The 12670-nt window shown below is 47.1% G+C and overlaps 1 protein-coding gene across 1 annotated transcript in view; it reads right to left on the bottom strand.

Annotated features, from left to right (window-relative positions):
• Nucleotides 1-12670, bottom strand: part of Btbd9 (BTB domain containing 9) — a 341572-nt gene that overhangs the window by 65505 nt on the left and 263397 nt on the right. The window contains exon 8 of the mRNA XM_021221073.2: nucleotides 11915-12104. Coding sequence (XP_021076732.1) covers nucleotides 11915-12104 — 190 coding nt within the window. The remainder of the gene's footprint in view (nucleotides 1-11914; nucleotides 12105-12670) is intronic.

A 12670-nucleotide genomic window follows, 5' to 3' on the forward strand; every position in this document is an offset into this window, starting at 1 on the left:
TAAAGTAACCTAATCATGGCAAAGCCATTTCCCTATCTTTCTAGGAAGGTTATTACCAGTAAGATATTATTTACCTGGCTACTGCTAATTATCTATAGATAATGCCTTATCTGTTTCTTAACAAGGTTGCAATGGACTTTCCAATAAACAGTATTTGATTGCATTTGTCTTTTTTTTTTTTTTTTTTTTTAAACCACACAGAAATGAACACAGAAAGGTCAGTATCAGGAAGAAAACTGACAAGGGTTTGCAGGAGACTTCAGTGGACACTCAACGGTATCTGCTTAAGGGACTTGGGAACAAGATCCTAGGTCCCAACAACCCAAGGGCTGTGCTGTGTGGCTAGGCAATGCCCTACAGGCTCAGGTGTTTGAGCACTTGGTCCCTAGCTGGTAATGCTGTCTGGGGAGGTTGAGAAAGCGCTGCCTTGCTGAAGGAAGTACTTCAGGGAGGCGGGCTTTGAAGGTATTAGTCTTTCCAAATTCCTGCCTCATGCTTGATGTCACTACTCCTGCCACACCTCCTGACATAATTCACTTGACCCCGGGACGGAAAGTCAAAGAAACTCTGCCTTTTGTGTTGTTTTTAAACATTATTATTATTATTATTTTTAAAGATGCATTAATGTGTATCCATGTATACCTGCATGCCAGAAGAGGGCATCAGAATTCATTATAGATGGTTGTAAGCCACCAAGTGGTTGCAGGGAATTGAACTCAGGACCTCTGGAAGAGCAGCCAGTGCTCTTAACTGCTGAGCCATGGGCTGGTGAGATGGCTCAGTGGGTAAGAGCACCTGACTACTCTCCTGAAGGTCTGGAGTTCAAATCCCAGCAATCGCATGGTGGCTCATAACCATCCGTAACAAGATCTGACTCCCTCTTCTGGAGTGTCTGAAGACAGTTACAGTGTACTTACATATAATAAATAAATAAATCTTTAAAAAACAAAACAAAACAAAAAACTGCTGAGCCATGTCCTGAGTCCTGCCTTTGGTAAGTTGCCTTGGTCCTGGTGTTCTATCACAGTAACATGAAAGTAACTAATTGAGCTAAGTGTATATCAAGGAAAATTCCAGAAAATGAGAAGCAAAGAAATACTGTTTACCAATAGAATGTTTGTCTGCAAACCCTCAAGCAAACACATAGACCACAACACGGTCTCTGTTCTGGGGAGAGGCAGGCTGTTATCCTCTGTCAGCCCCCAGGTTGATTCTTAGTCCAGTACAGACTTGTTCTACAAAAGCAGGATGGCTGTGAGAGGATTCTGCCACGGCCTAGCTGCTCCTGAGCCCAGTCTTACCCTTAAATACCTTGCTATCTACATGGTAACATGGTTCTGCCATTACCACTTTGTTGTGAGGACAGAGAGAGGCAGGAGAAGGTGACAGAAAGAGGGAAAGCAGAACCTTCATACGTAGGTGGAAGGTCAGATCCCAGAGGTGGTTCTACTCAGCCGCGGCCACTCGGAGTCTTCCCAGCTGCCAGTCTGGTCAGCCTCATCTTTGGACATGAACTGAGGGGCCTGACCACGGCTGTCCTTCACTGTGGACTGAATGTGGTTGTGGGACCAGCACTAAGACCTTTCAGGAAGAGAACCAGAGGGAATCTGAATGCTGTAACTCTAGTACATTTCCGACGGCTGCACAGGTTACTTCCAAATCCCCAAACTCAGAAACAGTCACTACAGTCTTACATACCAGTGCATCACCACGAAGCTAGAGAAACAGGCTAGAGACAGTATGACAGTCAGAAACAGTCACTACAGTCTTACATACCAGTGCATCACCACCAAGTTAGAGAAACAGGCTAGAGACAGTATGACAGTCAGAAACAGTCACTACAGTCTTACATACCAGTGCACCACCACGAAGCTAGAGAAACAGGCTAGAGACAATATGACAGTCAGAGTCCAGACCTTCTTTGAAGGTCTTATTACTTATTTACTTACTTTTATTTTCTGTCTCATTCCAGGGTAAGTGGCCATGACTTATTCTTCAGACAAGGTGTAACCTTGACTACCCTGGAACTCACTATGTAGTTCAGGTTTCAACCTTTCAGCCATCCTCCTGCCTCTGCTTACTTAGTGCTGGGGTTACAGGTGTGCACTATCACACCCATATGGGCATAGTTTTTTAAACCTCAGGTTTAAACACTGAAAATGACATGTATTTACTACTTTTTTCTGTTTGGTTCTGGGTTTGAACCTGGGGCCTGTGCATGATGGACAGAAACTCTACCATTGAGCCGTGCCCTCAGCTCCCTTTCTCTTTTCATCAACTGGAAGTTATCAGGGATCCTGCCTGCCTCCCAAACTTTATTATGTGCATGATTTATCACTATGCTGGCAAAACACAGGGACCAGTTACAGAAAATCTGATTAAATATTTGAAACAGAAACACAGTTTTTCTTAAGAAGTAAATTTCATGAATAAGAAATCAAACGTATACAATCAGCAATGCCTCTCATTCTGGATCAGAATAGTGCAGTAAGCAGACAGCTCTTTAAATTTATAGAACAGTTTTGAAACTGAGACTAATATAAAACACAATTATTGTAGTGCTGGTTTAGATACATCCAGAAGCTGTGGTCTCAAAGGACAGCTTTTAAAAATGTATGCAGCTGGGTATGGTGCCCTATGCCTAGTGCTTTGCAGGCAGGGGCAAGACGCTGGAGAGCTGGGGGCCAGCCTGGGCTGTCCACTGAGAAGTAAATACATGAAACCAGATGGAAGGCTGGAGCACAGCTCAGTGGAAGGATGTTCACTTAAGGTGCTCAAGGTCTTGGGTTCAATCCTTGGCTTCAAAAGAAGAGTCCTGCACTACTTTATGTATTTTAAATGGGCAAACTACATCTCAAAGCTCCTTTTAAACATTAGATAGCAACAGAGTACATGGAACATGGGGGTTGTAGAAATCCCACAGCATGCTTAGCGCAGCACAAGGCAGGGCTCTGAGGCAGTGCTGTGGCTGGGTGAGCCAGTCCATCATCATGACCCTCAGTTTCTTAGCCAGCATAGCAAGGGTTAAGCTGATCACCTTGTGCACACATCCCAGGGCAGGGGCTATAAGGGCTCTTCCTTATGAGAAGAGGCAGGCTTGCATGGGAGGCCCCAGATCTTTTAATTTCTTTGCCCTTTTCTTTATTCCTGCCTAAATACAGACTTGTAATTAAAGATGAAACAATTGCCTTGTTTCTTTGGGACAAAAATACAGGTGGAAAAGAAAAAAAGATGTTGCTTATTTTATTGAATTATTTATTGTAGGACCTTACCACTGCTTATCAAGAAAAAAAAAAAGATGCAAGCGGAATCAAAACAAAAGTAAATTGAAAGAGAATTTAAACCTTTCTCTGTTATTTTCAGCCAAACAAAACTCAAATACAAGCTTCTTGGAGTAAATGAGTGTGTTGGCAATGAATATAAACACTTCCCAATGACAGCAAGCACAGCTTGCACCAAGACCTCTTGGAGGGGGAAGAGGGAGGACAGCTCAGCAGTTAAGAGCATCGGCATTCTCTCTGAGGATCTGGGTTCTATTCCTGACACCCGCATGGTGGCTCACAGCAGCTGTCACTCCAGTTCCCAACACCTTCTTCTGGGCTCTGCAGGTACCAGGCACACATGTGGTATACAGACATGTATGCAGGTGAAACACCCACACATTAAATAGAAATAAAGAGAACTACTGGGAGGCACGGGAAGCAGAAGAAACAGCTATTCCTGAACAACAAACAAAGGAAACAGGCTGTCCTGAGAGGTGCTGGGTCACAGGACTGCCGATGTCATCACTGAGGGACGTGGGTTCAGAGGGGAGAAAGACAATCCTTCCCATGAGGACTCAAGGGCAAGCTAGGAAGAAGATCCTGGAGAGGTAAGTGCACAGTGTGCATTTATCTAGTAACTGATCCCTGTCACACTGAACCCGATCCATCAGGAAAGCGGCAGCACAGCAGAAAGTCTCCTCAGCAGGACTGAAGCCCCAGGTGTCCCAAGGTGGGGTGGGGTGGGGTGGGGGGCAGATGGAAGGAGATGCCAAGGCACCAGGCAGCCTTCCTGGCCACTGCCATCCACCTGAGTGGTGCGGCGTGCAGGCAGGCCAGGCAAGAGGAGCTGGCCCAGGGTTTTCATGGTCTCAGGAGCTCTTTCTTACCTAGTCATGAGAATGCTTTTAGCAGGTGCCTCTGCAGCTATGCTTTTACAGGGGCTAAGCTTAACACACACGAGGCAGCAAGGGCTGGGGAGGCCCATGAGCCCACACGGTGATGCTGAGAGCGGCAAGACACCAAAACATTAAAACCGTGAAATGTTTTGCTCCCAGAGGGAAACCGTCTCTGACTAAAGGTACCTGAGAAACATGAAGGCTTCCGAGGGCAGCCTAACTGATCTGGGCCATGAGGGCTGAGCTGAAGTAGCTATGGCTCTCCATGACTTTCAGAACAGCTACAGTCACTCAAGACTCAAAAGTCACACGGAAGCAATCTCATCAACTGAAGCTGCAGTATGCCCATCTATTTCCTCAAAGTTCTTCTGGCAGCCCTGCCAAGGAGGGTCAGTCGCATCTCTAGGACACTGTGTGGCTGGCTCTGTGGTGAGCAGTGGCCATCAAGCTGACCAGGACATGGTGGGATCCTGGAAACCAGAGCCAATGCATGGTATTCATCCAATCTTCTCAAGCATACGACTGAGCAAACGGACGTTTAGAAGCGTTTTCACCGACAATTCTAGCTAATTAACAAAGCTTGTGTTTGTACATGAAATTTGGGGGAGGGTTAGAAAGGGGTTAAATCCTTTGTAAAAATGTCTTCTTGATGGGCTCATCTTTGACAGCTGAAAGACTCTTTACATATCTGGCTGTGGGTGTGATGACTGGTTGTCAGGTTCCCCAGTGACTCAAGAGAGAAATGGCTGACATGTAAGGTAAATCACACACACAAACACTTTTTTTTGGGGGGGGGGGCATTTAACCTTTCTTGCCTTTCCAAAGAACATCTGAACTGTAGCAGCCCTGTTGTATTTTTCACATGCAATTTCGTTGCCATAGTAATTCACTTTCATCTTGAAGCTTCTCTGCCATGGACGACAGGTACCGTCTGTTTACTGCGCCTGACTCACTCTGCTGTGAGGCTCCAGGATTCCTGGCCTTTGCGTGTTCATACAGTTCACGCTCCAGCATCTGGGGACCCCAGATATAATCCTTTCCTCTCTGACTTTTCTGGAAATCACAGTGCCGAGGTCTGAGGGTGATGAGGAGACGTCGGCGTGATGCAGATGGGCTCAGGGATGAACACTTAGGAAATAAATCACAGACCAGCACGACAAGGAAGAATTCCTCAGTTCGGGGCTGTGACAGACAACTCAGCATGACTGATAGGAAGCAAATTTTGTAAAATATCTTTCCAATTTCAACTAGAATTATAGGCAATCTTAATCCGAAGCAGAGGAGTCATATATTTAGATGCTTGCTGTATTCTGCAGACTATAAAAAGGAAATTTCTAGCTCTCGAGGTTGCAAAGAAGGCTGTCTTAATGTAAATGGATGTGCTGCTGCCCCAGCGGCGTTCAGACAGGATGAAATGGAAGCAGGGCTGGATGAGGCTGCAGGAGGCCTTCCCGGTGATGATGCCGGTGCCTGCCTCCTGAGCACTTCCGCAGTCATCTGCAGGGCCTGGTCTTTAGCAGTTTCCTCACATACACTTAGATCAGCAACACTGAACAAATATGATGTGCAATTTAGGTGACAGATAGAACTCCCTTTAGTTGCAGTATCACAAGAGCATTGTCAGTGCCGTCACTGAGAGTTACCAAGTACCAGGCACTAGGAATCTACTAGAGAGCAAGTCCATCACGGTATTGAAAAGAATACCGTGTATTAGAAAAGGCCCTATCTTCAATTTGAGACTTTCTGTGGTCCTCTATGAAACAATGGGCCCACACACAGAGAAAATATTTAAATAATTATACATGACGATTTGAACCATAAACGTCAGTTTCTCTATCCACCCTTTTCAAATAAAACCTTCGTCTAGAGGCATTAAGTAGGAGACAAAGTGGAATGGCCTCCAATTTCTCATTTTCTTTTCTGTGTCTCTCCCTTACGACAAGAGGATGAAGACTACTTTGGCAGAGTGGTAAGCAGAAGAAAGAAGGGAAACAGCAAAGGGGGTCTTAGGAACTCCAGCCCGAATAGGTGACCTCCGGTCGGCAGAACTGCTCAGTAACAGGCAGAAGGGCAGCTGAACCCAGTGTGGACCTAACTGTTAAGAAAAAGGCAAACAGGCTCCAAGGCCACACCACATGTGAGCCTTTCTTTACACACTTCCCTTTCCTTTGCTATTTTCACCTGTGTGTAATCATCACAGGGCACAAACTGATTTGTGCTTCAGTCATTCTGTGCCACATTATCTTGTACGGGGGTAGGCCTGTGGGTGGTTTTTTCCCCTATTAAAAAAATAAAAAGAGCTTCAACACAGACCCATCAAGAATATCCTCTGGGACTGGAGAGACGGTTCAGCAGTTAGGAGCACTGGCTGCTCTTCCAGAGGCTCTGAGCTCAATTCCCAGCAACCACATGGTGGCTCACAACCATCTGTAATGGGATCTGATGCCCTCTTCTGGTGTGTCTGAAGACAGCTATAGTGTATAGATATACATAAAATAATTAAAAAAAAAAAAAAAAAGGGTCTCCTCTGGGCTAGCCCCCTTCAGTCTTAACCTTGCTATATACATATACATGTATATATTCCAACTGAGGACTTAGTGTTCTTGGGTCATTCACTCCTTAATCTGGGTTTATTTAGCTCCATCTATTGATACTGGACCTCCTTGGGCAGCCTATTTACTTACAATCAAGTTTGTTATTTAAAGCATCATGAGCACTTTACTTACACTGCCCCACGTATGCATCAATTACAAAACCTTTCTTTCCAAGCTATGTAAACATTGTTAATTTAGCTATCTTACATTTCGGGTTTCAGTGAAGCCTGCCATCCATTAGCTGGAGAGGCAGGGGCATTCAGTGAGCTGGGTGCGGAGTGTACTTGGTCTCCCTCCCAGACCTGAGGACGCTTAACACGGTATCTCCATCAGCAAGCAGACAGATGATCAGTTTTAAACTAAGGTGAAGAGGGACTATAAACTAAGACATAACAGAGCTGGTTAGTTATTATGACTCTAGCCTGGGCTTTTTATGTGGTCAAGCCTCTGAAGATTTCCTGTTATTTAAATTTTAATGTTTTTAAAATGGCATGGAAATGATATAATTACTGCTTAATTACCTACTTCTAGGGAACATTCCACGTAATTTCTCTTCCCCTACAAGACAGTGAGTTCTGGCTGCCTGAGAGCCGGGCAACAGGGCCAGGTGCTTCATTTGCTGTCACACAGCCTTGGGGGCGTGTCCTACCAGAGGTAACCCCTGGAAGCTGAAGCAGGAGGCAGAGCAGAGAGGGCACCTCAGGGCCCTGCTGCCAGGCTCCCAGCTCTTCCTCTTCTCCCATGACAGGCCTGTGATGGGAGTCTGTGATGGGGAGGAGGGAGTCCGGGGGCTGAGTACAGAGACTGCAACAGAAGCCCTGTTGGCTGTCACCCCCAAATCTCCCAGGCCTTGCCTCCTGTTCTTTACCCTCTCCTGTCCCTGGCACCCGTCTCCAGTGCCTTCCCTGAGTCTCCCTGGTGTCCCGGCACCGGTCTCCAGTGCCTTCCCTGAGTCTCCATGGTGCTTCCTTTACTGTCCTTCAGCTCTGTGCACATCCCTTTTCTGAGAACCTTCTCTGACCACCCAGTCTGAAACAGAATTGTCTCTCCCTCTGTCTCCTCCTCCTCCTCCCCTCCTTTTGACTTCCAAAAACTTAGCACACTGTAAGCATGTGTCTGTCCTCAGGGCCAGCTCCAAGAACATGCAGTGCTTGGCTTCTCCACTCAATGAAGTACTCCTTAGTACTACAGGATCTACCACAGGATCTGAGCCATAGAAAAAAGCTGTTTGTTGAATGAATGAAAGAAAATGAAGGAACGGGGGAGTGGAGACCCGTCTCTCCACCTGCCCCCCCCATGATGTTTCACACACAGGCACTTACCCATGTCAGGCACACTAGCAGGACCTGGAGCCCAAGTACTCTCTCTGCCAGGAAACTTGGCTCTGCCTGGCTGCATGCCCAGCCAGAGGGCAAGGGAAAAATGAACCATCTTATCTATAGCACACTATGTACCACACGAAGAATTAAGAACATCAACAATGAAGACCTTTGCCTGAGAAGTCCCCAAGTGAAAGAGATGTGTGTTTTCAAAGCTTATGTGATAGAGGGAGGTGGGTTTATAAGCTCCCAGCTCTGCAACCTCCTCTCTGTGGAGCACAACTCTGGGCTCGGTAGCACTTGCCCTGTGGGTGGCTGTAGACACAGTGACTAGGAAAGCCAGTTAGTTATCATGAGCAGTGGAAGCTGTGGGTTAAGTGCTACTGACTAATCAACCCACAGCCGGTCCATTACCCATCCCCAGGGAAAGGGGCCACTGATCTAGTTTCACATCAATAAACGTCTATCTGGGTACATCATCTGCCATAACTGCAGCCTGCCAAGATACCCAGTGTTGTCCACGGGCATTGGTGGCCAGGAAACCTCCTCCCTTTCCTCTTAATAATGTCACAGAAGAGGCAAATGCAGTTCCTGACAACATAATGTTAGCTTCACCGAGACGTGTCTCTCTGAATGCTTGGCTAGTTAGACAGCACTCTGGCTGAATGGATTTTCTTACTGGAGAGACAATAGCTGGGCTTCAGGAAGTTAGAGGCGCCACACTGTGCTGAGATACACAGTTCTGCCTCTAGTTGTGTGTCTGCTCATCATCTCTCCTCTGAGTCAGGAAAAAACGAAATTGTTTGCAGGAACCATTTTCATCCCACACTTAGATGAGACCAGGTGGGCCCATTCTGCCTGCCCAGAGCCCCAGTAACACACTTTTCTTGAGAAAGTCAGAATTCACGTCTTTGGTATTGCTGGAGGCCAGGGTGGTCATGCCCCAGGACAAGCCCTTGTTCTTTGAGCTATCACCATGGCAACCACCTCGTAGGGATCTGCTGGATCTAAAATTGCAAAGTTCCTCCTAACCCTGCTGTAATCCCCTCTGTCTGGAAGACTACCTCAGGGCGCACTCAGCCTGGTAAGAGCAGAACTAAACTCTGAGCTGCCTCAGGCCTCGCACGGCAGGCAGGCAAGGCTGGGGGAGTCAACAAGGTGCCAACCAACACAGGAGCTCTGCAGCTGCTGGGGTGCCTGACAGGGGCACGTGTGCCTGTGGATGTGCCTTTGGGACATTTTCTTGTTTGTTTTTTCTTGTTTGTTTGTTTTGTTGTTGTTGTTTTTCGAGACAGGGGTTTTCTGTGTAACCCTGGTTGTCCTGGAACTCACTCTGTAGACCAGGCTGTCCTGGAACTCACTCTGTAGACCAGGCTGGCCTTGAACTCAGAAATCTGCCTGCCTCTGCCTCCCGAGTGCTGGGATTAAAGGCATATGCCACCACTACCTGGTGGGACATTTTCTTAATTACCAAATGACACGGGAGGGCCATCCCATTGCGGGCAGTGCCACCCTTGGGCCAGTGATCTTGGTTATATAAAAAGCAGCTGAGCAAGCCATGAGGAACAGGTCACAGGCAGCATCCTCTGTGGGCTCTTCTCCAGTTCCTGCCTCCAGCTTCCCGCCCAGACTTCCCTGGGTGATGCAGTGTGACCCAAGAGTTGTAAGCTGAAATGAATCCTTTATCCCCCAGTTGCTCTCAGCCACGGTATTTTATCAAATCAATAGAAATCTCACTAAGTGAGGTACAGAGGATGATGGGAGGCTGGACCAGTTTTTCCACAGTGGATTCAGGAATAGCCGAGAGGGAGTACAAAGGGAGTACGACTGTACGTGATGAGATCAGCATGATCGGAGAGCAAAGGCACAGCCTGACCACAGCAGCTCGGGCAGCCCGAGGACGAGACAGCAGAGACCAAGCTGTAAGAGTCTCTAACAGTGCAGTCCCTGGGGCTTGCCACCCCTGCTTTGGGGAAGTGGAGTCAGGAGTGGTGGGGTGGGAAGAGAGGGTCACGTGGTGAAGTGGGTAGAGAAGTGACACCACAGAGGTTTCACTCAGACACCACTGTGGGACACAGGAGACAGAGAGCTCTGGGAGTTCTTAGGAGGCAGCACCGCTAGAACTTCAGGGCAGTGGGGGCGATAAGAGAAGGCAGCAAAGCCAGGGAAGGCCTTGTGGCTTTGGCTCCCTGTGAAGCTGTGTGGAGCCACTGCCCTGATTGCGAATCCTGGGAGAATGCTGAGGCGAGGTGAGTGGGGAGGGAAGAAAGGGCAATGGAATTCCATTTTAGCTGCCTTTGTCTGAGACACATGGACACAGTTATACACTGGGGTGCAGAGGAAGGGTGTCCGGTAGGTACTAGGTAAGCGAATGAGATTCAGAAACCATTAAAGGAGAGTGGACAGAGGTACTAAGTTGCCTGTTTGCTTCCATCTTCATTGGTAAGGAGACTGTTCCTCAAATTAGAAATGGCAGAACAAACATAATAAAGAGAAAATTGAAGTTTCAAATAGGTGAAGTGAGAGAGAGTGTCTAGTCAATTTAAACGATTTCAGGTCTTCTGGCTCAGACGAGTTACACCCCAAGCCTGCTGCAAGAAATTGCAGATGTAATCTCAGAGACACAATTGGTAATCTTCAAGAAATTGTCGGGGAGACAGTGGCAGAAGACAGAAGAAGGACAACTGTTGGCACATTTGTGAGGAGGGACAAACTGTAATGGGAGATGCAGACAGCTTACATCATCCATGACTAAGGTCCTAAAGATGCTTACTAGGTAGATGGCAGGACCACAGTAGTGAGTGCACACAGCTCAGGAAACATCAAGAGGATGGCTGTGCGCTCATCCAGCCTGAGTGCTCACCCCTGCCCCACTTCATCTCCTATGGTACTCAGCCTGTGATGTGTCCCTTGATGAAATGAAGTTAGCTGACATGAAGAAATCTAACAGCCTCCATTCAGCACATTCAACTCCGAGTCCTCAGCACATGTGGAAAACACAGAGCAGCATTTAGCTGTGGTGGTTGTCCTTAGCGCCAGCAGGCCTGCTTCTGCCACACTGCCTGACGCTGCTCTCCTGTGCTGGCTCCTTCTTCCTACAGACTAAGACAAGAACAGGGACGAGCGAGCAAGTGTAGAGAAGCACCAGGGGAGGGGCAGTCATGACTGCCAGTACTCTACCCTCAGCAGACTGAGGGAGACAGGCATGTACTGTTTCCCATGTGAGTTCTTCAGAGGTGCCCTTAGAAACAAGGGTGAGCATGGGGTGGGGGAAGACGGTAGAGGATGGTAGGGGAGAGGAGGGGAAAGGATGGGAGGGAGACAGCATGAGAGAAGAGGGCAAGAAGATGGAGGACAGGGGGGTAGAAGATGGGCAGAGAGGGGACTTTCTGATGGATGCTGCCAGTATCAGACTTAAAACCAATAAAAATCCCACAAATCAAGCAAAGGTAAAGCTCCTTTTATAAAATAAAATGGATCAAGAGGGAACTCAAGCCCAAGGACACCAAGAAGACTGTCTAGAATCAGGCTTCATACTTGGGTCTCTTTGGTTCACATACACAGTTGTTTACTGAAGATGAAAATAGCTTTTTATCCATATCACCTCTCAACATCACCCTGTGAGTCTCTCATCTATATATCTAAGGCTGCAGAAGGAGTAAGATAATCGGAGGCCTCTCATCCAGTCCTCCCTGACTGTTGATTTCAGGTCTACTTTTAGTGTAGCTCCCTACTAAAAGTCCAGGTGAACAACAGGTGCCGCTGCCCTGCCTCCTTCCCCAAAGCCGTCAGGGACTATGGGAATCTTTACTTTTTAACTATCAAATGCACAGAAATCTTACCGTATTGAGCCAATCATGTATGGCTGTGCCAGCTGAACCACGATGGCACCACTGCCCAGCTGGTGGCACGTGTAGCCAGAGTCCCAGTCATAATTCTTAGTGTCCCCATTCAGCAAGGCATTCCGGCTCCGACTGACTCCTTCAATCACACTGGCACAATCAGCAATCGTTGCCACATTCTCCATGGGAACTGTGGAGCCAAAGCACAAGAGCCAGCATTAGGATAAGACGAGCCAAACACATCCCTATAGCGTGCTTGGAACAAAATTAATTAATTAGCATCTCAAGTCAACAATAAAGGAGAACTATAACATCTCCATTATCTTCAGATAAGAGTTTCCATGACAAATAATTAAACAAACAAAAACTGAACTTCAGGCTGAAATATCCCTACCATATGTAGCAATCCATTCTTAAGTATTTCATTATGAAGAACATGATAACAGAATGTAGATGCACCGCAAAGCCGAATAGATTCCGTGAGAAACTATCCAGCAGATCAGATGGATTTCCCTATGCATTTCTGGGGCTTTGCACATTCCATGCAGGTATTCTATCACTGAGCTGTGCCCTGGCCAGCACCCGGGACCAATGAGCTACAGCGTCACACATCTATAGTGGAAAACATAGCCATCCAGCAGGACAGGGGCCAGGACAGGGGTCCAGAAGGTGTCTTTTCTAAACACATAATTGGCTCCACTGTTTGCTGTTCTGTGCATAGCCATACAGGGGCCCCTTCTTTTTTTTTTTTTTTTT

This window comes from Mus pahari, chromosome 21, assembly GCF_900095145.1.
Source record: "Mus pahari chromosome 21, PAHARI_EIJ_v1.1, whole genome shotgun sequence".
Lineage (NCBI taxonomy): Eukaryota > Metazoa > Chordata > Mammalia > Rodentia > Muridae > Mus > Mus pahari.